General features: G+C 37.1%; 2 protein-coding genes across 3 annotated transcripts; both read left to right on the top strand.

Annotated features, from left to right (window-relative positions):
- Positions 1-218: 218 nt before the first annotated feature.
- Positions 219-11,933, top strand: LOC101157296 (protein shisa-9B-like). Of its 2 annotated transcripts, none has more exons than XM_020705204.2 (4): positions 219-1,183; positions 2,362-2,468; positions 8,876-9,016; positions 11,170-11,933. In XM_020705204.2, exons 1-4 carry the CDS (start codon positions 669-671, stop codon positions 11,547-11,549), a joined length of 1,143 nt encoding a protein of 380 aa, XP_020560863.1. In that variant the 5' UTR covers positions 219-668; the 3' UTR covers positions 11,550-11,933. The 2 variants fall into 2 exon arrangements, with proteins under 2 accessions (XP_020560863.1, XP_004071644.1); XM_004071596.4 differs by having other exon boundaries at positions 220-1,183; positions 11,167-11,933.
- Positions 11,934-23,851: 11,918 nt separating this feature from the next.
- igfals (insulin like growth factor binding protein acid labile subunit) lies at positions 23,852-26,139 on the top strand. The gene is made up of 2 exons (XM_004071334.4): positions 23,852-23,981; positions 24,098-26,139. Exon 2 carries the CDS (start codon positions 24,103-24,105, stop codon positions 25,834-25,836), a length of 1,734 nt encoding a protein of 577 aa, XP_004071382.1. The 5' UTR covers positions 23,852-23,981; positions 24,098-24,102; the 3' UTR covers positions 25,837-26,139.
- The last annotated feature ends 1,758 nt before the right edge of the window (positions 26,140-27,897 follow it).

Below are 27,897 nucleotides of genomic sequence, written 5' to 3'. Positions count from 1 at the left end.
AATAAAGGATCCAACATGTTAAGATCCATATTTCTCCTGTCTCCACTGTCTGCCTTTAGGAAATGATGCTTTTTCCCCTGTGGATTGAATAAAGTGTTTTGCACTGTTAATTCTCTGCAGTCTTAAAGCTAAAGCAAAGAAATCTTCAGTGGTTGAGGCAATGCAAATGTTTTATTTACCTGTATGTGACTTGTTATGGTGTTATACCTGGGGGAGGAAAACTCTGGTTTTGGAATTGTTAGAAAGATTTAGATCACAAATTGTGCCTTTGCAGCCTTTAAAAAAAACCACAGCACAATAATAACGGGCTGTAAGGAGTTGTAATTAGAGCTAGTGCAGCCAGCTCTCTCCTTCCTCTCTCTCATCTGATGTTTGGCTTGTTTCGCCCTCCCTCTCCGTCTATTTTCTGCACCGAGCCCTGGAGTGAAGCTTCCTCAGACGCGTCTGAATGACACCCCCCTCCTTTCAGTGATGCTCTTTTTTCTTCAGCCGATGGTTGAGAGTTGAAATTATTCCCCAAATGACCTGAAACCGAGAAAGGTGCGCGGTGGCGCGCAGCTTTTACGCATGGAATTTGGAGTTCTAATTTACGCACCAAACTACCTCAGTCCTTCGTGACGTGCTGTCGGAATATATGAATTATTTTCAGGGAGAAAAACTCAGCAAAAATGCGGGGAACTGAACTGCTGCTTGGCTACTTTTTGGTGAAAGTTATGGTTTGTGACGCGCAGGGGGAGCCGGATCGAACCGTCGATGACTTCATAATAATGACCGGGTTCAACGAATCCATGGTGACGGATGGGGAGAGTCTGGTCACGGAGAGCCCTCACACCGAGGAAAAGTGCCAGGGCTACTACGACGTGATGGGTCAGTGGGACCCGCCATTCGTGTGTAGAACCGGCAGCTACCTGTACTGCTGCGGCACCTGTGGCTTCAGGTTCTGCTGCGAGTACAAAAGCTCGCGCCTGGACCAAACCACCTGTATGAACTACGGCACTCCCCCGTGGATGATGACCGGCAGACCCCCCTCAAAAGTGGATGTGGCGCTGGAGTCTGCAAAGGATAAAACCAGCCTGATTGTGTATATCATATGCGGGATCGTGGCCATCGTGGCGCTGATCGGGATTTTCACCAAGCTTGGTCTGGAAAAGACGCACCGTCCGCACAGAGAGAACATGTCAAGGTGGGTGTTGGACTTCACGGGCCTAACAAGGGGGGGGGGGGCAACAAAACTTTATTAACATAAAAAGAAGTTATTGAAAGACATAAATATATATGCTTGTATATGGTTTTTTTAATTACAGAACTTGATCATGTCACAATTGGTATTTATTATTTATTTGCAAATATTTTTTTTTTTTTTGCCTAAAGGGTTGACTCACACAAAACTCAACCTTCAAGCGTTGTGATAGCTTCAAATGACAATTAGCTCTCAAACATGTCAATTGACAGAGAAATTATTCATGATTCCAGTTCAGCTATACTCAAGCAATAGGCTGCTCTGTTTAAGGGGCCACTTGGAAAAGGGCAGGATGATGTTTGCTCTTCTTTTTCTTTTATTTTCTGATTCTAAAGCTGGTCTTTGTAAACCAAAATAATCGTTGACTCCATGAGTTCACAGCTGCAGCAAGACCTTTGATGACCTTAAACACACACAAAAAAGCAATGCTGAGTAAATTAAAGGTGCCATAAAAAATATAAGTTTAGTTTGTTGACACTCAAAATTGTTGAAGAATTACAAATCAAATCTGTTTAAAGTGTTTATTTCCCTGTAATGAAAGATTGAATAAGAAGTACATTAATTTCAGAATACATGGGATTAAAGGCTAAGATTTTAAGATGTTTTTACACTAAAGACCCTTATAAAGAAGCAAAGCAATTTGATCACAGCAAATACTCAGCTTGGGAGGGATGATCAAACATTGGCCTCTTCCTCACTTGTGAACTGAGCGGTTGTGCCATAAATGTTGGTGTCAGGAGGCTGAGTGGGTGTGGGGAGGATGCATGTTCTCCTGCCATTTAGGGACCAGACAGGCCTTTTGACAATTTGGGTTTTTTAAATATTTCTAGTCAGGGCTGGGAATAAATTCAGCTCAAAATGAAAAATTAGTTATTATTATCAACTTTAATGGCTAAATGGTTTGACTACGACTAAATAAATGTTGATAGTCAGGTTTGTGTGAGTTTGTCACATGTGCTGGTGTTACAATTTGTTACAGCAACAAGGAACTGACCAAAGCCGCTGAGTTTTATGGTTATATTAAACGTTTTAAATGTTCTTTTTTTTAGTGGTGATGAACACAAAATAGACACGGTAGAATTTACTTAAATGGAACCTCTGATTGTTTTTGTTTTTTTCAGAGCACTTGCACACGTAATCCGACATCCTGCCTCGGAGCATGCAGACATCCTCGGACTTAATCAACACTATGAGAACATCCAAGCTGAGTTATCGTTAACCAGTTTCTGTAAGTAAATCTTTTCGTTTTAACCTATAAGAACCCAGACTCATTTTTCCTTAAAACTAAATTTGTGTGGGACATACCACAGACCAAGGGGACTACAGAACAATTTTTTTTTCTATTACATAGATGTCACCATGGGTTTTGATAGGTTGAATTAGAACCTTTTACTTTTAGCATTTTTGCCACATTATGGAGCAGTTTCTTTGTTTTTTTCAGTCATTTATTCTAAAGAGAAACACAAATATGTGGTTTGATGGAAATTGCATTTCAATGTCTACAGGCTATTTTCAGGCTTAAATCAATGTTGGCAACAGCCTTTTTTCAAATGCTCTCAGACTTAATTCTGATTATAAAAACCCTTTTTGTGAACAGAAAGATGTTTATACTCAAGAAATTTTTTTTAGAATAAGTGTATATCCTCAGAGCTCTTATTTTGCAAAAGTTCGTCTGTCTGCAGTTAGTGTTATGGTTCTCCAGGTACACTTAGTGAACATATTTTTGCAAGCTCCTTCTTTGTCCTCATGTCTGTATAAAATGGTAACATAAATTGATTTTGAAAATAGAACATACCGGTAGCTGCTTTTACTCCTTGGACAACATTTCCCACTCATGTAAACTACGACCATGGAATACCAAGGCCAAAAGAGCTGCATATTTTATGTCAGGGTTTGTGACCTTGATCTTGGAAGTGCAGCAGGACACAGATGTGTGGGAAGGATTGGGTTTCATTGAGTTGGAGCAGCGCAATGGTGGCGGCTGTCTTCTTGACTGCCATCCCTGAAAGGTTAAAAAAGGCGTCTAAATATCTTTGTTGCTTCATATCAATCTGTCATGATGTAGTGGCATGCCATGTCTCTGTAATAACCACTACACACTGCAGAGGGTTCAAAGCACTCAAGGCTCATCTTTGTTTCTCAGCTGTTGGCTGTCAGAGTCTAACAGTCTGCTTCTTTTGTATTTTTCTCTTTCATTTTCATTCCCACTAAAAGTTATTTTCTCTTGGACCAAAATATGGAATATTTTTAATGGCATCCACACATTTTGCATTTTCACAGATGATTTTCACAGAGGGCTTGACATGAGGCAAGTCATGTGTTTCAATTGCTAAAAAAAAAGGCGTGAAAAAAGTAAAATTAGTAAAAGTTGGATAAACTGTTAAAATAGGAACTATGGGGGAAAAAAGTTGCAAATTAGGTTTGGTTTTCTCAGTTTGCCTCTGTTTGTTTCAGTGATATTTAAAATTAACGTAATTCACATTTTTTTCTACATACGTTTTGAGAACAGTGACCAGAAAGGGCAGTTTTCATGATGGTGTTTGGCTAAAAACCAATATTGTTGGTATTTTACCTTTAATTCACTAATAGTTCCAGCTTCTATGTTAAATGACTTGATGCTTTTTTTTTAGCTTGTCAAAAGGCATCTTAATTTACACCTACAGGAAAATTTAAACTGTACATATTTATATATGCTATATATGAATTTAGTTTGCTGCACATCAAGCTGTCTCATACGATGGCCCTGAAGTGCAAATTCCACCAACAAACCACTAATCACGAAAACATTGCAATGTTCACAATGGAAAAAAAAAATGGTAAAAAAAAAATAACACTACATTTTAGAAATCAAAACAAAATTCCAGACACCCAAACACAATTCCAAAAAAATTAGCCAAAACAAAAACGAAATGTTTCGTAAAGCAAAAGTAAATGCCAGAAATCAAAATGAAATGTTAACACGTTTGTTAACACGCCTCTGGAAAATGGTGATTATTCTGTCAGAGTCAGAACCCATACATGATGGTCCTGAAACCTTGTTTAAAAAAAAGCTTTGGTGCAGATTTCACACAAAAGTATTATTAATAGAAAATAGAAAAAAAATCATTCTCATTATATATGGAGACATTGCTCCTATTTGCTTTGATTCTATGTTTTTCACAGCATCAAACTGTGTAACAGGCATGGTTTTGGTGACATTCGCAGTTTTTAGAGCTCCTACGGGACTCCTAGCCTTTGGTCTAATGACACTGTCATTACAATTTTTGAAATGAGAAAAAAAGGAAAATCAAACATTTTTACAGAGAACAAGTCAGGTTGAGGCGGACAATTCAGTTTAGCAAAAATAATATTTTGTTGAACAAAACAGGTCTTTTTTTCAGACAAAAGGCTCAAAATAGTAAAATCCTGAAATGGGAACCACAGAGAAATAAACCAATTGGTGTGAAGTGATGTTTTTGTCCCACCAGACAAGAACATCCTGGACTTCAGGTACAACTCCACAAACAGTGTGATTGCTGATAAACAGCAACTATGACTGGATAAGATTTTACAGTCAACTTAAATAAGATCACTCTCATGGAGGGCCTGTGTTCGTGGCCTACTTACTGTGAAATGGAAACAGGTCAATAAGCTTAAAAAAATGACCAGAAATTGAACACAGATAGATTTGATGCTTGTCTTTAATATATAGGGACCCAGCAGCTGCTGTTCAACAGGCAGCATCCTTGCTCCTCCATCGACCGACACCAACTTGAATCAACAGCTGATTTTAGACTCCTATCAGCCTTGAGAGGTTTTCGGTTTTCCTATAAGAAACTAATATGATGGCACCTAATCAAATCACATCTGTTTCTAGTGAACCTTTGACCAGTTGACCAGATAGTGAAGATGAAACTCCAACATTTAAATGGTTTTGCCTCAACAATAATGTTTTTAATTTCAACAGCTTGAATTTATGTAAATATTTTTGATTAAAACCCAGAAAGAGAATGAAACGGTTGGGTGAGAAAGGTGGATAATACCATCATTGGACTTAGGGCTGAAACAACTTTCCCACGAACTTCCTGGTCATTCATCCTAAATAAGGGGCTAATTCAACCAAGACTACTCCTCAGTTGATTGGATCATCATCTCTTGCTAGGGGACTGCTCCTTTCTCCATACATGAAGCTGACCAGGTGGACCAGTGGGTCCTGCCCAGCCAGGCAAGACACTCTAGGCTACCATGTTGCATGCTCTTAGCACCATGAGATGCTGGGCCCATTTGATGTTCTCAATGGTTCTGAGAGCTCTCCAAGTAAATCCATCTATTTTTGCTGCCAAGGTCTTGTTTAGAGGCCACGTCTATGAGCCATACAGCAGGATGAAGAGTACTGGCAAGTTGTAAACCCGAAGCTTACAGGAGATTGTTTGATGCCGCCAGAGTGGTTGTTTCCAGAGAGACTGCAAGACTGATCCTGCCAAATCTTTTCTACAAAGGATCACTGGCTTTAGGTCACTGTGGAGCCCAAATACACAAAGATTTTGATGGTTTCAATGGTATAATTACCGAGTCGGAGGGATGAGGGGTGAGTGTAAAAGATGGATAATCACTTTTCTCGAAAAAAAAAGTTCAATTTTGAACATTTATAAAGCGCGATTAATATTTATCAACCTTACAACCAAGGTTGTCTCAAAATACTTTACAAAGAGCAAACAAAATCCTACAAAACATTTTTAAAAATGTGCACAAAATCGTCCTCAAGTTACATCACATAAATTGATTTGCTCATCTAATTTTCTTTAAACTAAGCAACATGGAACATCTGTTCCCTCTGACGTGTCAATAGGCTGGGGCCCATCTATTTGCTGTGCACCCTTCAATTTACCAGATGTCTACTTTGGGATTAGTTCAGTGGCACAAAGAGCAGCCATGATTTTCCAGCTGGGTCACCAAAAAAGCCTTTAGGGGGTGTAACACTATCAAGCCACAAAACGCTCTTTTTTTTTTTTGCAAGACACGGTAATTCATTCTGAGGGAATTAAGAGTCAAACAAACATACAAGCAGATGATTATTGCTCCCATTAAAGCATATTTTGTCAAAATTGTACACTTTGAATTTGTTTTAAGGAAGACAAAATCTAAAAACAACAACCATATTTGACTAAGTCTGGTTGTGGGGTTGTGATAACCCCCAATAATGCCTCTAGTAAGGGCCCATATCTGATCATCTTCATCATAACTCTATGACACTGTTGGAGCACCATCAAACCGCAGACTTCTTCTGCCCAGGCCACTGAGCTTCCAGGCCACTGAGCTTCTGATTTGGTGAAACAGGTGCATGTTTTTAATTTCATGCAGCAACACGAATCGAAAGAATAAAAAAAAAAACTTGCCAGTTTGTGGACGTGCCTGCTACAATAACTTAACTACTTAAGCCAAATACATATCAAATGTACGGTGGCCCTGAAGTGCAAATCACACACCAACAAATCTCTCAATAAAAAAACATAGTAAAGATCATAGTAGCAATTAAGAAAGCGAAAAAGAATAATAATAATAAACAAGATTTAAAAAAAAAAAATTAAAAAAAATCCAGAAACCAAAACACAATTACGAAAAAAAAGAAACAAAATAAAAATCACACATTTTGGAAACCAAAAGAAACACAATGGAAAACCAGACAAAGTTGGGACTATGAATGGGATGTCGCTGATTGGATGACGTTATTCTTCTATCGCATCTATTGCACAATGTCCGCATACTAATAAAAGTTTAAGGATTAGTATGGAGCATATCCAGTATTACTTTGTACCAAATAACTTTAGGTTGAAATGATGAGCAAAGGTCATCGTTCAATCAGCGATGTCCCACAGTACTTTCCTTTTCTGGTTTTTTCTTTTGTTGCATTTTTTTAACATTTCATTTTCCTTTTTCTGGAAGTTAATTATGTTTTCTAAAATGCTTCAGATGAAATGTTCTGGAATGTTTTTTTTTTAATTGTGTTTAAGTTTCCAGTATTTTGCTTAGATTTCTAAAATGTAATGTTATTTTTAAATTTTTATTTTTTTTATTTTTTAATTGTCATTCTGATTTTTAATACGTTTTTTCTATTGAGTGATTGCACTTCCGGGCTACCGTACAAATGTGATTTTAGTGTCACAATCAGAAGATTTCAGTCCTTCTCAAACTAAGCTAAACTAAGCTAAACAATCAAAAAACCTAAAAAATAGTTTCTTTTTGGGGTTCAATTGTTTTTGGGGGAGCTTATCAGAAGGCCTTTACATGGTCCTCACCTTTTAGACATTGCTGCAGCCAAAGCAGAAAATCCTCACCACATTTACCTTAAGGAATGATTTTTTTTTTTTTTGTAATATGGAAAGGTGGAAAACTTATTGTAGGGCAAAGAAAAGTATTTTTTATTCAGCCGACAATTGTGCAAATTCTCCCATTTGAAAAGATGAGAGAGGCCTGTAATTCTTATCATAGGTATACCTCAACTATGAGAGACAAAATGAAAAAAACAAATCCAGAAAATCACATGATTTTGAAAGAGTTTATTTGTAAATTATGGTGGAAAATAACTATTTGGTCAATAACAAAAGTTTAACACAATACTTTGCTATATACCATTTGTTAGCAATAACAAATGTCAAATGTTTTCTGTAAGTCTTCACGAGGTTTTTCACAAACTATTGCTAGTATTTTGGCCCATTCCTCCATTCAGATCTCCTCTAGAGCAGTGATGTTTTGGGGCTGTATCTGGGCAACATGAACTTTCTACTCCCTTTCATCTGACCATAGGACATTCTCCCAATCCTCTTCTGGATCATTCAAATGCTCTCTAGCAAACTTTAGACGGACCTGCACATGTACTGGCTTTAGCAGGGGGACACGTCTGGCACTGCAGGATCTGAGTCCCTGGTGGTGTAGTGTGTTACTGATGGTAGCCTTTGTTACCTTGGTCCCAGCTCTCTGCAGGTCATTCACTAGGTCCCCCTGTGTGGTTCTGAGATTTTTGCTCACTGTTCTTGTGATCACTTTGACCCCGCTGGGTGTGATCTTGCTGGGAGCCCCAGATGGAGGGAGATTGTCAGTGGTCTTGTATGTCTTCCATTTCCTAATAATTGCTTCCACAGTTGATTTCTTCACACAAAGCTGCTTACCTATAGCAGATTCAGTCTTCCCAGCCTGGTGCAGGTCAGCAATTGTGTTTCTGGGGTCCTTAGACAGCTCTTTGGTCTTGGCCATAGTGGAGTTTGGAGTGTGACCGTTTGATGTTTTTTCAGGTGTATTTTATATAGATAACGAGTTCAAACAGGTGCCATTAATACAGGTAACGAGTAGAGGACAGAGGATCCTCTTACAGAAGAAGTTACAGGTCTGTGAGAGCCAGAAATCTTGCTTGTTTGTAGGTGAGCAAATACCTATTTTCCATCATAATTTGAAAATAAATTCTTTAAAAATCAGACAGTGTGATTTTCTGGAATTTTTTTCTCTCTCATTTTGTCTCTTATAGTTGGTTTATCTATGATGAAAATTACAGGCCTCTCTCAAGTGGGAGAACTTACACAATTGGTGGCTGACTAAATACTTTTTTGCTCTACTTGTTTTAAATATGATGTATTTCTTATTTGTGTTCCTTTTTTTTTTTAGACAGTAACCAGATGAACAACGTGGCTCAATCACCAACTTTGATAAGTCAGCCATATCCAGCAGTGGGACAGATCACCAGCCCATATGAGCAACAGACGCCCCTTAAAGACCTCAACAAGTACACCACCCTCAAGACTGTAGGTGAGCAGCTGTTCATCCGGAGGTATCTGAATAAAGCAAAAGAAACTGTTCAAATTCACAATATTTATTGAATAAAGATACATTTTTCATGAGGAAACTGTGTTTATGAGAAGTTGAAATTACATTTTTGCTCTGGAAGCCAAAAATGTTGTTTCTGTGTAAAAATACTTTAAAATATTCAGCCAGTATAGGAGCTAATAGTGAAGTCAGCCTTTTTTTTTTCTTGAAACACGGTTTACTTGAAACTCCATCAAGCTTTTGCCTTGCAGACTTAATCCCTTTATGCCATCAGGAGAGCAAAAATTAATTATAGAAGCAAGCCTAATTTGTTATTCTCCCTTTTCTAATTTAAAAATATAAGCCTGCACCCAAAAAACATGTTTTAAAAAGAACAAGTGCCATATAAGAATTGAACATCACAGTACTAAATTATTTCTGTCGCCCTTTTGGCGTTGTCGTTAACGGGACAAAAATAAATGCTTGCGCTGTCAGAGAATGTGTAAAAAAATGCTTTATCTAACTATTTATGATGTATAGTAACAGGCTGTGATCAGTCAGAATGAGTCCTTAAGGGATTTCTGCAGATATTAAAATAACTGTGACAGCCAGCGATGACAGTTAAAGTCAACTGAAAAAAAACAACAAAACGCCGTCCTATGTCCTTTTCAGATTTGATGCATCTGAATGCAATACTAGGGAATTAATATTCAAAAAAACGTATTATTAAAAGTTGCAAAATGTGTTTATTTAGCTGTTTTCATCAGTTTTATCTGAATCTCTTTGCTGTATTTTGACAAAGTGGTCTGGAACAGATAAACGTCATCACAATGTTCATTTTTATCGCATCAAGTCTAGAGGTCTGTGGCTCACTCAAACAGCACAGCTAATTTTCTGAAGGACCATCAAGCAAAGTGTTCTTTAGGGAAAATGTAGATGGAGTAAATCTTATTAGTAGACATCTGGGACAATGTGCAATTAGGAGCAATCCAAATACTAATAAGTGAGGTCATGGAAATTAGAGATACAATCAAAAATGAGGATAAAACTGCAAAGGCTGACGTGCATTAAGAGTTTAAGGTGCAAAACTATGTTAATATTTGAAAAAGAAAATATAAAAGAAGGCCAGGAAATGTCAGGAAGTGATGGTAAAACCCACAATCCAAGAGACCAGGCTTGATGGGATAAACTTCAACATTTAATAAATAAACAAGACAAAAACCATGGGGGGAAACAAAAAGGTGACGGCGCAAATGATCTGACATGGAAGAACTCAAATATACTTTAATACACTGAGAGTAATTACAGAAATGAAGACAGCTGTGGATTGTCATTAACCTCAACCTGGTGTGACTGACTGAACAGAACATGACCAGAACCAAGAAACATAACTGACAAAATCAAATCCAGGAGCACAATCCTCACAAAAAGAAAAAAGCAAATAATGTGCACCCCAAATCATTTTACACCAAACAGTCTTAGCAAAAAGACTCAGCCTGTTCAGTTTGGTTCAAACTATATTTAAAATTAACAGACGTTGCAGAATAATAAAAAAAAATGACAATAAAATAGTTGTTAAAAACAGAAGGTATCTTGAATTTTTGTTTTATTATCTTTTTTTTAAATTTGCTTTTACTCAGGTGACCATTTGAATACCTTTTTACTTCTTTTAGAGCATATTTTGAAATAATGCTTCTCTGAGTGTTCTTTTCTTTACATAAACTGAAAAAATAGTTTTTTCTTGCAATATTTATCTTACTAAACTTTTGTATTTGTTTTTTATGCATACATTATCCACATTACTAATCTTAATAACAGCAAGTTATTCATGTTTCAGTCTTGTAATTTTTTTTTATAACGTGAAACTGTTTGTTACATTTATTGGATTCTTGCTCTAAATAAATATATAAACTAAAAATAGACTTTTTTATAAATTATCCCAAATTATCTACGCATGATATAAATTTTACATTAAAAATGTCAAAAAGTTTTGAAAATAAATAGCCTAATAATAAATAAGAGTAATAATATCAGTTTGAAATACAAGTATTGCAATTGACATTTTTGAGTACGTGCAAATGGCATATTTTATAATAATTAAAAAGTATTTTAGAAGGCTGGAACTTCTAAAATGCTTAATTTTGTTGTGTTAGCAGAGAAAGCGGGAGAAGGCTACCAAAGCAGCCGGCAGCAACCATTTGAGATGACGACCACGAGCAGCCTTCCAATGGAGGAGGTGGATATGGAGCCAGAGCTGACTAACCCCTACAGCCCACCCAGACAGAAGTCTATGAAACAGGATGGACAGAACAGCAGGGGCCCCCGGAGCTACAGCACCCAGTCTCTGTACTACAGCTCCATCTCGGCAGCAAGCCCAGGAGCGCTGAGACCATGGCAGAGCAAAGACACACTGGGCCACCGACAGAGTTACGGCCCCAAAAATCTCAGTACAATTGAAAAAGAGTTGCACAACTCCCGCTACATGCCTCCACAACCATACTTTGTGACCAACAGCAAGACAGAAGTGACAGTATGAGGAAGTGCACCACATGAGTTTGCATTAAAAGACATGAACTGGTGGCTTTGTGTTGCAGAACAAGAAACACAAACAAAGGTCTGGGTGGTTTCTACGAGGAATCGGTAAACATTTAAAGCCTTAGTCATATGCATCTATCTGTATGAGTGATGCAGGTTTTTAGGTTGTCCAGGTCCTTGGAGGGTGATAGAGAGTAGCAGCTGCCTCTTAAAGACCCACTCCGATCATCATGACGATGCAGTTTTTTTCTTTTTCCAAATCGAAAACCTGCGTTAGTTTTTGGGACACATTTTCTGCAGAGCGGCAGTAGTTGATTAAAAATTTGTCTCTGAGTTGTGGCCAGAACTTCTGGTGTGGAGTAAGCCTGCCGTCACTTACCATCATCCATCTGTTTACACGCTCTCCCACTAGCTTATAGCCCCTCACACCCCCAACATAACATTACCGGTGCAACAAAAATGGCGAGCAATATAGAAGCTATCCAGACGTACAGTTTTGAACCAGATGCCAGTTCGGACAAGGTAAACAAAGACACACATTGATTTGTTTCTCTGATACATCAGAATGGAGCGGAGCAGAGAGCTTGTGGCCTAACGAATGTAGTTTCAACATCACACAAGCTTTTCCAGACAACATTTTTGAATAAAGAACCACTCAGAAAAGCTATTTTAAGCTTATGCCCCAAAAATATGTTAAAAATTTTTTTTCCTTGGAGTGAGTCTTTAAAGGTGTGTCTTTCAGTTTCCTTGTGGATCATACAGGCACCTCAAGAGGTCGAATGAAAACTTGTGGTAAGTGTATTGTGAAGCATTTTAATGTAAATTGCACAATTGATCCCGCACAAATGCCACATGCACTGGGTGAGGACTTGATACGCAAGTGCCCATAGGACGCCAACACAAACCACACTAATGTCCTCATTTTTAACAATCAGGCTGCCCTGCAAGAAGCACGCACTTATTACTTGAAAGGCACTAACGAGCTCCTTGTTCAATGTGCAGGACTTGGTTGGATTAAAAATAATGAGTCAATAATGTTTCTTACAGACATGCCTGTACAGACACGCCTGTACGCCGTCTCACCTACTTCCCCATTGCTTTTCAGTAGCATGTTGTCTTTTTTCGCTGTGACCAGTTGCTCACAGCATGCTTGTAGAAAAAATGTGCATGAACATTTTCCCCCTACTGGCTGTCCAAACGGTTAACGACCTTGCTATTTTGCATGGGTCACCTGCACGCCCTGTACTGGTTTGCCCCTTTTTTTGCTTGCAGACAGCTTGTATCCACCCATAAGGGCAGTGGTGACTAAGGCTTTAGATGACATTCAAATGTCAAGAGTAACTAAAACTATGTCAATACTCAAGTTTTGAGATGACAGTTTGGAAGATTTTCTGTTTAATGTAATCCACAAACTAACAAACCACAGTGTTGAAATGTTACACAAGATGTCACACAATTATCACTATGGATCAAAGGAGTTATGCAATCCATGCCTGCTCTGTAATTTCTGCTGGCACTTGTAACTGAAAGCAGATATTAATTGTCAAAGTTGCCTGTGTTTCATTCCATATTATTAAAATGTCAGATTATGTTAAAAAAATGCCAGAAAACATTCATATACTAAAGACTAATATTGACTCCACTCATACACCAGTTGTTGTGTTAAGTGAAATGTCAGAAGTTGGAAATTGTACAAATGTTTATTAAAGTAGAACTTAATTCTCATAATTTCAATTGTAGATCAACAAAAACTAAAATGTCAATTATAAAATAATGTCCATTTAAAAATATGAATGTAATGCCAATTTTTAGGGATATTATGCTCTGTTTCCAAAGAAAATGTTTGATTTCTGATAGGAATAAGTGATAACTAATAGACACTACACATAACCAGATGTTCAATAGCTGAGTGATAATATTGTGTTGTGTTGGTGCAATGGTGCCTTTATTCACATGTAATTGTCAAGGCATTCATCTATAATGCAGCCTGCAATAAAACACATCACCAATTACTGCAGACACCTGTATAACTTCTGAATATCTAAGTTAAAAAGTGCTCACTCACAATAATTGTTATAAATGATGACAGTTGACTATTGTTTATCTGTTGAAGCTTTATAAGTGTTGCCTAATGCCCGGTTTATACTTCAGAGCGATCGGCCATCACATCATATTGTGTCCCCATCGCATTTGTGCGGTTTAGTTCATGCTAAGGTTGACCGGTGTCGCTTGCGACTGTCCGCGATAACTGCAACGAACTTCTAAGTGGCGCTTATAATGTTGATGCAGGGTTCCAGTGGTTTGATATATACATATATATATGTATATATATGTGTGTGTATATATATATAAATTTCTGTCTTGTTCCGTCTTATTAAAGTCATAATGGGAAACACCTCCGAAGGTGGTAGAAAAGCAGATCAAAGATCCTGTGGGACTTCCAGATCCAGACCGATAGGATGGTAATGGCGAACCAACCAGACATTGTAGTGGTGGATAAAGAACAGATGAAAGCCATTGTGATGGATGTGGCAGTGCCAAGCAATGGGAACATCAGGAAGAAGGAACATGAGAAACTGGAGAAATACCAGGGACTCAGAGAAGAACTGGAGAAAGCATGGAAAGTGAACGTGACAGTGATGCCTGTGGTAATTGGAGCACTCGGGGCAGTAACCCAAAAGCTGGAGGAGTGGCTACAACAGATCCCTGGAAAGACCTCAGCTTCTCAGTCCAGAAAAGCGCAGTGCTAGGAACAACAGAGAAACTGCACAGGACCCTCAAGCTCCCAGGCCTCTGGTAGAGGACCCGAGCTTGGAGGAGAAACCACCCGTGGAAGGGTTAGAGGGGCGTTGTTTTTATATAAATGTATATATATATATATATATATACATACATACATATATACATATATATAACTCAAGGCATCTTTGAGTTATCTCCAGCTGGTTTAAGCATCTATTTTAAATATAAAGCTTGTTTATTTCGTCCTGAAGATTCTTAATAAAAAGTAAGACAAAGTAAGTAGTTCATCATTTTCTTTTATATTATAAAAGCTTCAAGCTTCAAGATACTAAATGACTTTGCTTTAAAAAGAAGTTATATTTGAAATGATTTGGCACCTGCTCTATATCTTGATCAAAAATAGATAAAGTTATGGTTGCATTAGAAAGTAAATATGCATTGAAAGTCTCATGTTTTTTTTTGGAACTAAGTCAGAATGAAATAATGTCTAACCTCTTGCATTTAAATAATGTCTTCAAAATCCTGGGAACTGGAACCTGCAATTTTCTGGACGGATAGAGTTTGCTTCACCATTATGTCTTCTGATCAATCGAAATAAGTAAAGATTAAATGGTGCGAAATGCACTCAATTGTCTTAGTGCTGTAAAGTTCCAATCGTGAATGATGTCATCAGCTTGTTTTACATTTTGCAATTATTTGGGCGATTTCCTTCTGATGGCTTTGCAACCATTGAGCCTAGCGATTAGAAATTGCTATGAAGTATAAACCGAGCCTAAAGCTTAAAGGTAAAAGGACACAAATATAAATTCAGGTTTTTACAGAGTGGAACCATATTTAACTGATGGATATATTATTGGTTTTGACACATATAACAATAATCCCCCTTTCTGCCTGATACTCATTAACTTTATGTATATTTTTCTTACATTGTTGTCATTTTATATTCATTTTTTAATTACCAGAAACCCACCAATAAGTGACATTACATTGTAACTACTCACAAAATTAAACTGGTAATGGTTATTGCTACATATTTACATCTTTAATGTTTGAACCACTTCTATGTAAAGCCTCTGGAGCACATTTACATTACCTCACTGGTATTTCACTATCAGCTATAGTCTTTGTTCTTAATGCATTTTAATCTAAACTAAATAAGAAATACTGGTTTAAAAATTCACAACAGCTTTGTTGGCACTGGTGACATCTTTGCTGCCCCACATAAATATTTCTTTTCCCAGAATTTTTAATGTGTTTAGCATATATTGTAGTTTCTTGCGAAATGTTTCTCAAATGTCACTTCAATCTGTAATAAAACGTTTGAAAAAATTCTGTATAAGTGCTTGTTATTTCAATGCTTGATTGGGCTGGAATGTTAGATTAGTGTTTCAAACCGAAGCTCACAGTGGGATGTAAAAAAAGAAAAAAAAAGAAGACAAAAATAAGAACCAAAGGCATACACTAAAACAAAGGGAACAAATGACGGTGCCCAAAACAAGCTTTCTGCAAAAGCTCAATAAAAAACTCAATAACATGGAATAATGGTTTACAACGCTGAACAAAATTAGACTGCCACCAATCCATGCCTTTTAAGTTTTTTCACACTGATCAATCAAAACATCATCATCTGGCCTTGATCATCTTATCCTCACCAGCTTAGACAGCAGGTCTGGGAAGTGACGGCTCCTCCAAACAATGAGACGCACACAAAAAACCTAGAATGTCATGGCTCAAAGGCTTCAAGTTAGTTCAATTATTGAGCTAAAAACAGGAAATGCAATGGACCAAGTGGATAAAAGGAAAACCACAGAAAATGATTTACTATATCAGTTTCTAATTATGCATCATAGCCAAACATTTATATAATAAAACTAAGTCAAAATCAACACATTTTAACAAAAACATGCAAAGCTGGCTGTTTAAAACAGAATTATTTCTGTTTTAAGATAAACAGAAATTAATCAGGCCGAACTTTAACTTTACTAACTGAACAGAACAATTCACTGACACAAACTAACCTTGAAACCAAACACAACCTGGAACTTTTACAGCAGTGTCTGACCAAACCACTTTACAATCATGAAGGCACGTGGAGGTCACCTCCTTTAGAGGAAAAAGAAAGAATTACACACAACATAATTTATACAAAAGCTAAAATGGAAACAATGTAAATAATTATATTAAAATTATCCATTCATCTCCCTTTGGCAAGCTGGAAAGATGGCTCCTCCCACTTGGTTGGCTTGAGTGTTTGATGGTAAAGCTCTACAAATATGAGTCACAATTATGGACTGAGTCGTTTTAAAGATTTTGTTTCTGAAGTTGACCTGTTGACCCTCAGTTCAGCATCCGGGGTGCAGGTCCCTACAACCATTTGAAAGCGCTGCCGTCCCACATGAAGATTTCTCTTGGAAAACAAATTTATCTTTCTCTTCTTCAGCTTCTCTGAAATGCGTGTCCTGAATTTTGACATTAGTTTGCTTTTAAAAGCTTTATTGGATGCTCCATTGTGTACACAGTAGAAGCTGTTACTTTCATGTAACATATATATGATTGCAGAAAGACAGAATAAGTAACTTCTTAAATGTATTTGACAATATTTCACATTTCATATCTTTATAGGGAAACATTATTATAATTTTGTTCAAAACTGACAAAATAAAAGAACAGGAACAATTTTAAAAAAAAAAGAGTGGACAGTGGTCATACAATGTGCTTTTTTTGGTTCAGATTTCTGTTTTGGTCATTTTTAAATAAGTCAAATACTTATTTGGACTTTAAATGCCGCTCCTGTGTACACCCCAGCTCTAAATTAAAATTTTAGTTTCATCGCTCCCCTGGGAGCCGGCCATTTTCTTAAAAGTGCCAGGAGACATTTGGATAATTAGCAAACCATGTTTCCTACCACCAGAGTGGGTCCCTTTGGAAATTCAATTAGCATAGTAACCCAGTTCAGTCAGAGAAAAAGGGTCCAGATGTGTGCAAGTCTTAATCATAAACTGCCAAGTGTTTCAGTCATAATACTTCCTTCCTACATGTTTCCAATATAAACTGTGAGAAGTGGGGATTTAATTACTGTTCATGGACAGAGGTAAGAAATTTGCTGTAAGTCTATTGAAAGCCATTACAGGTGATGATTGACTTTAAATTGAGTCTAATTAATCTTTCGACTAATCTCCAGCTGGTTTAAGCTTACTTTCTTAAAAACAGACTGACAAAGATAAAACTCCAACGTCATGCAACAGCCATGGTGTCATTATTCTTCAGGGTACGAACATTGGGGAATGTAATTTATTTCAAAGGTCCAATCTGTCTAATTGTTTGGTAGCCGCAACTTGTGACTTGCTGATGACTCAAGCTTCATTCACATCGCCCTCGGCAACGCACGTTCAAGCGACCACTTTTTCATGAAAAGTCTATAAACTCTCCCGTTCACCCGTTATAATGCACATTTTAAGACTGTTTTCAGGCTCTACGTTCAAAACGCGAGTCCATTAAAACCGGGTCAAAAGTTAAACCAGGTTGAACTTTGACCAATCAGGGGACGTGGCTTTGGTAGCGACATATGGTTGGCATCCTTTTTAATTCACGGCAGTGCCAACCATTTTTATATTGATCACGGAGGAGAATGAATAATTGTGTTTTGTACCCTGCTGCAATTATATGAAACTAAGTCTTTTGTAAAAGAACTGTGAAGGAAAAAACCTGGAGCAAGATTCACGAAATTTGCATTGACATTTTGCACCAAGCCTTTTCTAACTGTACGAGCTAGTTTTGGGTAGCGACAGTCCAGTGTGAACACCATTTGATAAAGACAGTCCGGACTTGAGTCACAATCTTCTCACTGTGAGGGGAGAGCAGTAACCACTGTGCAGCCCAAAGATTAATTCATTAACTTAATATACAAATTAACATAAAGGTAAACGAGAAGAGAAAATGTAAACAAAATCTAATACACTGAAAGATGACTGGACAGGATGAAGCAGATCCTGAAGTCTAACCCAGAACAGATGTGAGTGATGGTGAGGTTTCCCATTGTGGCTCCTCAGCAGGCAGACAGCATGGGCAGTGGGTTGCAGGGGGATGTTATCTTAAGTAGCACTTCTGCTGAGTCCAGATTAATCAGATTCTTCTTCCTTGTTTTTTTTTTCTTTATGTTACATTTAATGTCAACTTCAGTGTCCATTCTTTTGCATTTGGGATCCTTTCGTGCCATTTTAGAAGCTTTTACTGTGCTCTTACTGAATTTATATGAGGTAAATATTTTTGTAAATATTGCATGTCCTACATTTTCTGATCATCCATTGTAACTCCAGTCATTCAGTTACATTTCATAATTTACCAGCTTGTCACAAAAATATAGAGGACATGAGCGCCTGCTCATCCTTTTTTAGCTTGTTTTCTATAGAAAACAACTTGATACCTCACCATCACAAGATAGCGACAACTTTCTCAAGCTAACGGAATAAATTATGACAATTAATAATAATTAATAATAATTTAAGAAGAATAATTTGCTTAATAACTATTTTGGGTTTCTCAAATTTAGACATCAGGAGAAAAGCCTAAATAACATTTCATTGGAGATGTGAGCTAAAATGGAAAAACAAAACAGTGATCACTAATTGATCAACTTATCATTGATTACTTGAGTCATGAAATACCTTAGGTGGAAAATATGCTTAGGTTGTTCATCAAAAAAAGAAACTTTTGCGAAGATCAGTAATATTTAGTGATCCCTAATGAAAACATTTTTTTTCTCAAGATAGCCAATAATTAAGGTAATCTTAAGGTAACCATATTAATGTCCACATCACGAGCTGCATTATTTTAATGCTGCATCATAAATCCATAATTATCTCAAGAAATCAAACTGAAACAAAAAGTGTTTGGCAAAATAAGCCGTTCTTGTATTCTCACAATAAAAAATAAAAAAAAACGTTTAGGTGCAAAAAATCCATTTGTAATGAAACACCTGCACAACAGGTTTTTTTTTCTAAAATTAACTGCAATATCTGAAATAATGAAATCTGTGAAAGAATTTGAAGGCATAGCAAATAGCAATGAAGTGGAAGGTCAACAATCTCTGACTAAATAATAGTTAAGAGCTTTGTACGTGTCAGCTGTTTTTGGGTCAACATCTTAGCTGTATTTGGGTCATCTTTGTGTCACAGGAAAATAGAAAAGCAAAAGTGAAGGACAAAATAAATAATCCTCAGGTTGTGTCCCCTGATGGAAATTATTGCTAAGACCTACACTGCAAAAAAAGAAAAGTTTGTAGAACTTAAAATTGTAAGGCAACAAACTTCGGTAAAATTTTGAGTTAAGGACCTAAACTCAATATTTTAAGTTTTGTGTTGGAGTTTTCAAACTCATTTATCTAAGTTCTTCTAACTCAGTTGTAAGTTGTATGAACTTAAAAGTTCAAGTTGGATTAACTTTGAATCGTAATTTTGACCAACTCCGATGTAAGTTACAGTGACCTAAAATGTCACGTAATCCTAAATCTGAATCTTAACTTTTCACAACTCAGGCTTAGATGTACAAACTTAATTTTTTAGGCCGTAACAACTGTAAATTCCGATTATTGGTGACTTCACCAAGGTTGAAGTAACTTAACTTTGAGTTTTAAGAGCACCTCTGTTCTTGACTTTGAATTCAGCTTCATAATCACACATACTTTTTACCTTGCCACATTTCCACATGCAACCCAGATCTTTACAAGATCATTGGGTCACAGGTGTGCAGTTACAGCTCACCCGCATGTGTGCAGCAGGACAAATATTTAAATTTATCTTAGTCACTGCAACAACATGAGTGTCACTTCTCTTCACAGCTCTCTAACTCAAGGTGTGGGAATCAACACTTCCCATGAGTCTTAGTTGCCATGGGCGGGGCTAAGGCCCGGTTCACCAAAACATTGTTTACAAAATGGCTGAAGCCCTGGGGGGGGGGTGTTCCAGAAAGCAGGTTATAGTTATAACGGTAAGTTTGAGGCTAAGGAAGTTGATAACCTCAGCTTTCAGTTCCAGTGTTTCAGGATATGCCAAGTTGCCATAGCAACTCATGCTCTGAACATAACCTGGTCTGGAGCAGGTTTAGTTGAAGGTTAGTTTGTTTACAGAGAGGTGAAGCAACATGGCGTGTCCATTTGAAGATGATTTAGTGGATGAAGAAGCTCAGATAATACTTTTTCCACCATGAGAGGGAGATAAGACCACATATGGATGTTGGAAAGATAAACTTTTTTACTTTGATCTAACTTAGTTATTTGCTTCAGTTAAGATAAATATATTTCTTTGTTTAGTCAACTTAAAAATAACATGTAGTTATCAGACAGTTATTTTACTTTCATTCAAATCAATTCAATTAAGTAACTTTGATGCTGCTGTTAGATCGGCACCGCAAGGAATTGTGGGATACAACGTACTTTATGTACTTGCTAATACTTATGTCATTAAATAAGAGTAAAAACTTCTGCAGACGCTTCTTGACAAACCACTCAATCAGTGGACAATGCCAACTCCAAAAGTTGGAATTCCCGCATTTCACAATTAAAAAAGATAAGTTCACAGAACTTTATCACACTGTAATGAACTGCAACTTAGATATATAAGTACAGACAACTCAATAAATAATGTTGAACTGTTCGACTACCTTAACTTGCTGAACTGACTTAAATTTTTGAATTGATTGGTAGAACTTAGATTATATAGTTATTACAACATAAAAGATTTTGTTAAGTCAAAAAATTTAAGTTGGATTTATTACAGTGTACTCGAGTCTCCACATTTAACAGTTTACCAGCTGGATTTGTTTCTGTTTTTCTCTGCTGCACTGAATAAGATAAAGGTTTTCTCCTGGCTCAAAACGCAGTCATACTTATAGTTTGCCAGGACTTTGTTATAACTGTAAGACCAGCTTTCATTGTTTAGAGTTTTGTGGATTTTTTGGTATATTTTGCTGGAAACAGTTTTTAATGCTTAACACCTTGTTGGCTGAGTGGAGTTTGTCTTCAGCAAAGCTGCTCTTGATTCTGTAACTCTATATTTGCCACTTTTTTCCTTCCTTTTCTGTGTTTTATTTGACGTTTTCAGTTGTTTCTAAAAAGGCCTGCTTCCGTTTCTCTTCATTAAATTGTTAAACAGCCATCGTTTTAACACGAGGATCAGACCACCTTAGATTCGGAGGGAGAAGGTTCTGCAGTCATTTTCATATCCATAACTTCCATCTTTCCATTTAGAAGAATGTTTCCTCTTATCTATGTCACCTTTTGCTTTTTCTTCAGAGATGAGTCAGAAAAGGAATTTTCTTTCATATAATCTGTTAGTAATTGAAATTGACCATTAGTATACTGTTAAAAATAAATTCAGTAATTTTTCAAACTTGCTTAATTCCTGTTGGAGTTATAGGGTTGCTGGAGCCTATCCTGGCCACTGTTAGACGAAGGCAGGGTAGACCCCTAACAGTTCGCCAGTCCAAGACACGGCCACACAAAAACTAAGAACCACAGACTCACACTCACAATTAGAGTCACCAATTGACCAACTTTTATAATGTGGAAGGAAGCTGGAGCACCCAGCAAAAACCCAAACACCACATAGAAATGATGAAGCTGAGATCTAAACACAATCTGACCTCATTGGTGTGATTTTTACAACAGTTTTATTTTACAACAGGATTTATTGCCCCCCATATTTCAGTCTATATAGTAAATCTACTATATTTAGAGGCTCTTGCTCTTGCTTACGTTTCTGTCAACACTTGAGTCCTTCATGTTCACGTGCCGTCTAATTTTCTGAGGTGTTAATTTAACGCTTAAATGAAACTCAACAGTTTCTCTTCATGTTATTCCAGGTGAAAACTGTGACTTACCTGAACAATTTAAGCAGTTTAAGAGTTTCTACTAGAATATGTTTTTTTGTGCTATTTTTTTATAGTCAGATCAGACATTTCATTCAGCATTTAAGTGTGAATGCAACTGTAATAAATATTTATGTCTTCTAATAAAAGCGGAGAAGTTTATTTATGAAGAGCATTTATCTTTAAAATAAGCTTGATTTATGTATCCAGAATACATCTTTGGTTTTGGGCTGCAGGACATCATTCAAAGATTTTAGGAAAACTATTCCCTCTGAAGGCAGACAGCTCATCAGTGACTGCTCACAATCTTGTCATCAGGCTCAGATTCATTCATCTAAATATTTCCACCAATTTGTTTCTTCAAATTTTAAAGTTTGATGCAGCTTTTTAGTGGAAAAAGACTCAAACTCACAGGATTTGAAAACAAAAAAAACAGGCCTGCACTGCCCTCTGCTGGCAGGAGGTCAGTGAAAATTCAACATGAAAAGGTTTTCTTTCACACAAATAAAATGCTTAAAGTAGGGAATTTTATTCATAAAAACGCAAAACTATACATGAAAAAATATATCTTACAGTATCCTTAGAACCCAATCACAAAAATACTGCTTTATATAAAATAAAAAAACAAAATTTTGCTGACATGAGGCATTTATTACTAAATCCTTCAAGTGGGGCAGTTTGAGCTGCGCCTCGAGAATAATTTCATCAACTAATTAGCTTTGACAACAGATTTGAGTGACAGATGAAAATGTCCTTATAAGGCACATTCAGTGCAATGAATCTGATTTTTGTGAGTCATTCTGTAAATTCATGTGCAAGATGTTCCCTCAGACCATGACCGGTTCATGGTTACCCAAAGAACCTCGGATTCCATGAAAAAAGTAAACAAAAAGTTAGTCATTATAATGACTAATGTGATTAGGAAATGGATCTCTGCAACCTCTGGACCTCATCACCGCACGGCAGAGGAAATGTAAATGAAATACAGTTTTTATAACACATGTTGTTGATTTCACATGAATAAAAAAGATGTATTAATGATTTTAGACTCAAGAGACATCTACCAACTTAAATAACAGCCTAAGATATTGTTTGTGCTTGTTAAATGAACTATTGATCAGGGTAAAGTGCAAAAATTCTGTGAATCTGATCAACTGAGCAGCAAACTGAGTAAATCACACGAAGTTAACAATGTCCCAGTAAAATCTATAGTAAGTCCTGACTAAAGTAAACACTCAAAGGACACCCCGTTTAAAGCCTTTGATCATTTTCTATAATGGTTTGTGGTAAAAAATAATAATAATAATAAATCAAACATTATTATTATTTTATTTTTATTTAAATAATTTATTGGATTAAACTTTTATTCAGAGTCATTTGAACCAAAGTGAGGAAAATTTGATATTTTTATTGTAACACACACACACAAACACACACATATATATATATATATATACATATATATATATATATATATATATATATATATATATATATATATATATATATATATATATATATATATATATATATTTTTTTTTAATTTTGTTTTACTCTTATTAGGTTTAGTGGTTTAAAACTGGGGATTTTATTGAACTCATTCACACTAAAAATGTAGGAGAAACTTTTTTCTCCTACCTTTTTAAAAAAAAATCAAAGCTGTTAAGAGGAGTAATGGAAAGGAATGGGTTAATAACAGTTCAGCTGGCTAAAAAAAAGTTAGAGGGTTGACAGTCTCCCCATTGAGCATACAAACAATTGCACACAGATTTACCATTCAGTATTGCAGTCTGTCCACTACTACTAATTAAGACCTCTGGGGAAAACGGTAAGCTACACATTTAGGTGTTTTTTTCTACAAAATGGATGAAAAGAAGGTTAATATGTATTTCATTTTAAATCTGAGTTAGTATATTTATATCATGGTGTTAAAAATATCCACAGCTGGCATGAAAACCCTCATATTTCTTGGCGTTTGGGTGCTGGGAGCATCTCTGGTGTTGCCAGACCCCGACACGGCAGGACAGAAGGAGGCCGAAGACCCCGTCCGCTGCTCTAAGGGCTGCACCTGTCTGTACGATGACTACAGCTTGGAGCTCAGCGTGTACTGCAGCGCTCGTAACCTCACGCACATACCAGGTGACATGCCCTCGTCCACTCACTCTCTCTGGCTGGACATGAACTTGTTTACTTCCCTGCCGGCAGCATCATTTCGAGGCCTGATCAATCTGGATTTTTTGAATCTACAAAGCGGACAGTTGATTACCCTTGACCCTCAGGCTTTCAAAGGCCTCAGGTCATTGGCACATGTTCATCTGGAGAGAAATCGCCTGCGGGCGTTACCAGGTACAATCTTCCAAAACACACCTAACCTGGCTTCTCTTAGTCTCCATAACAACCAGATCAGTCGCATCGATGAAAGACTTTTCGCTGGACTGTCGCACATGTGGCTCCTTAACCTTGGGTGGAACTCACTAACGGTCCTGCCAGAGACGGTTTTCCATGATCTGCACAGTCTGAGGGAGCTCATTCTTGCAGGAAACAGACTTGCGTATCTGCAGCCGCAACTCTTCCAAAACCTCGTTGAACTAAAAGAGCTGGATCTGACCGGGAACCACGTCAAGGTCATAAAGGCCAATGTGTTTGTCAAACTCACTAAACTGCAAAAGCTTTACTTGGCCCGCAATCAGATTGTGACCATAGTACCGAGAGCGTTTGTGGGCATGAAGTCGCTCAGATGGCTGGATCTGACCAACAACAAGCTGACTTCTCTGCATGAAGACACCTTCTTGGGGCTGCACAGTCTTCACGTGCTGCGACTTTCCAACAACTCCGTCACTGGCATCCGGCCCAGGACATTCAGAGATCTGCAGTATTTGGAGGAACTGCAGCTCAGTCACAACAAGATTCGAGTTCTAGGGGAGAGAATTTTTGATGGGCTTGGCCATCTGGAAGTCCTGGAGCTGCAGCACAATCAGGTGCAGGAAGCACAGATGGGGAGTTTCACAGGCCTGTCCCATGTGGCTGTCATCAACCTGTCTGGCAGTTGCTTCAGCAGTCTGCCCGATCAAATGTTCAAAGGTCTGTCGAAGCTCCACAGCCTACATCTGGACAGAGGTTGCCTTACGCGCATCCCCGCTCAAGCATTTGTTGGACTCTCTGGTTTACGGAGGCTCTTCCTTCAACACAACAATATCTCTGTGGTGGAATACCGGAGCTTTGCAGATCTAGTGGGACTGCTAGGACTGGACTTGAGTTTTAACAAGCTGGAGGTTCTTTCCCCGCACACTTTCTCTGGTCTGAAGAATTTGGAGTATTTGCTGTTAGTCAACAATGATTGTCGACAGTTTTTTCCAAACGGAACAGAGCAACTGCTTCCAAAACTGCGTTACCTCGACCTCAGAGCGAATCTGCTGACAAGCGTGGTCCCGAACTTCTCAGACAGCATGGAAAAACTTTTGGTGTCCGGGAATCGATGGAAATGTGACTGCGGCGCTCTCCCCCTGAGGAGCTACAGCGTGGGGAAACCGCTGGTGGTCCCTCGGCAGGTGGAGACCCACGCAGAGGGTGAAGAACCAGACTCCACTATTACCATATATAACAACATCACCTGCACGAGCCCGCCACATCTGGTGGGTCAGGACCTGCGCGACGTGAGCGATGAACCCTTTCAAAACTGCTGAATACATAGAGAGAAGATGACCGGATTCCTAATCTAAATCAAAATCTACATTTTAGTCAGTCTTATCTCATACTTTAGCTCGATTTCAAGTAAAAGCCGAAGCAGAAGCTGAGTTTTGTTCCAAAATGTTTAGAGTTCTGTTGTGTAAAGCTTTTTTTTGACTCATTCTGAACAAAAAGAAAATATTACTGAATAAATGTTATTAAATATTATCTTATGTAAGTAAAAAAGTGTGATGAATTGTGTTTATTTGATGTGCCTAGGTCTGTTGAAGGTATTTAATAAAAACTTGATTAAAATGTGGTGCAATGTGAGCTTTTTCTTTATACAAAATACATTTATTTATTCCAATATTTTAATCATACGATCAATTTAACAAATGTCAATTTTAACAGCATGAAAAATGCTATTACTGGTGCCATACTGGTAATTGTTTCTATAATATTAATGCATTTCTGGTGAAATAAATACAGTTAAGGAATCACATCCTCGCTCTGGTTTTCTGAATATCCAGCAGCAGGAAAACAAAAGATTATCACTTCTTTTTGGAGATCAAATAGTGGAAGGAACAGGAGGAAGTGGAGTCCCCAGAAACTCCTGCTCTCTCAAAAACAGCGGCAGGATGATCGCCAAATTCCTCATTAGTTTCCTGGCAAACACACTGAAACCTGCAAAAGGTGCCACAGTTGAACAAATCTCTGCATCTTAGTTCATATCTCTTATAGGGAAACAAGCAAGAACATTTAAAAATGTTGAGACCAGAGCTGTCATTGGTTCAGCCAAATCTTCCAAAGTGCTGTTGAATTGGGGAATAATCTAGAATCTTGAAAAAATCCTCAGCTGCTAAAAACAATGTTACGGTTTTCACACAAAATGAGTATTGGTTGTAAATCAGTAGCGGGTTTTTTGAATTTGCTTTATTTTTTAAGCATTTAAAACAAAAAAAACACTTAGGAATACAAACAAAATAAATATCGCTGATTAGAAAAATAAGAAATTAAAAAGTAAAAGAAGATACATTTCCATTTATACATCCACATACACGTGTAAATGGTACCATTATACATTATAAATAGACATATTTGGACTCATACATACAGTACATGACATAGTGAATCCATTAAATATCAACTTTGTTAAATAGAGTTAATTAAATTGATATTTATTTGATATTTTTACAGCCAGTTCATATCTTAAAAATGTCGACATTTTTAGATTTGAAAATAATTTTATAGTGATTTAAAAAAATACTTTTGTAATAACAAATGATACCTAAACTTGTTGTCACTCATTATTTTGGGAGCTGCTCTCAATGCACACCTCTGGAGCCGTGTAGAGACAGGAAAGCGTTTGATAGAAACTCCGTTAGTTTATGGCTGCACAGAGTGGCTGCATCAGTTCTGTGCTTTGTTAGCACAGGGGTCTGCAACCTGAGGGTCTAGGCTCATTCACCCCTCCATTGTGGCCCTTCGGCTTTAAAGAAAAATGCTAATGATTTCAATGAATAATATTTGTAGTTTTGGTGTATTTGTTTTAGTAAATTAGGTTATGTCAACTGATTTTTAACATGTCAGATGAATAAATTATGGTAAGACTGTATTTTTATTAGAATAAGCCTAAAGCACAAATAGATTTAAAAGAGAAAGATTTTACACAAATGTTGTCATGTTTATGTTCTTTAGTAAAAGGAGAAAAAGGATGAAGATAAAGCAAAGTCATAAAGATGGAAAATATCATGTTGCATTTGGCTTTCTTGCATTTTCATTCAAGTAAATCTGCTGCAGCAGGAGGATCTTCTTCGGCATAGGATGGCTTTTATATTAAAAGGAACTTGTATGTAGTGCTGACAAAAGTAAAATAAGCTAAAATTTTTATATTTTGAAAATTACAATAATTCAACTAATGTAAATATTTAAAAGCTACATGTTATACATGATTGGCTAAATGGCCACAAAAGCATAAAGTATAATTTTTCAAACAGTGACTTTGTGTCTCTCGCTAGGTTTTGGTCGGTAAGAAAACTGGATCAAATATGCCTCTTTTACCGTTAAAGGTAGCAATG

This window comes from Oryzias latipes, chromosome 8 (genome assembly GCF_002234675.1).
Source record: "Oryzias latipes chromosome 8, ASM223467v1".
NCBI lineage: Eukaryota > Metazoa > Chordata > Actinopteri > Beloniformes > Adrianichthyidae > Oryzias > Oryzias latipes.
The sequence above is the reverse complement of the archived record's forward strand: the minus strand, read 5'-3'. Positions and strand labels throughout refer to the sequence as shown.

Coding starts and splice junctions, on each gene's coding strand:
- igfals (XM_004071334.4), top strand. CDS start 24,103: ATGAAAACCCTCATATTTCTTGGCGTTTGGGTGCTGGGAGCATCTCTG.
- LOC101157296 (XM_004071596.4), top strand. CDS start 669: ATGCGGGGAACTGAACTGCTGCTTGGCTACTTTTTGGTGAAAGTTATG. Junction 1,184..2,361: donor CACAGAGAGAACATGTCAAG/GTGGGTGTTGGA, acceptor TGTTTTTTTCAG/AGCACTTGCACACGTAATCC. Junction 9,017..11,166: donor CACCACCCTCAAGACTGTAG/GTGAGCAGCTGT, acceptor TTGTTGTGTTAG/CAGAGAAAGCGGGAGAAGGC.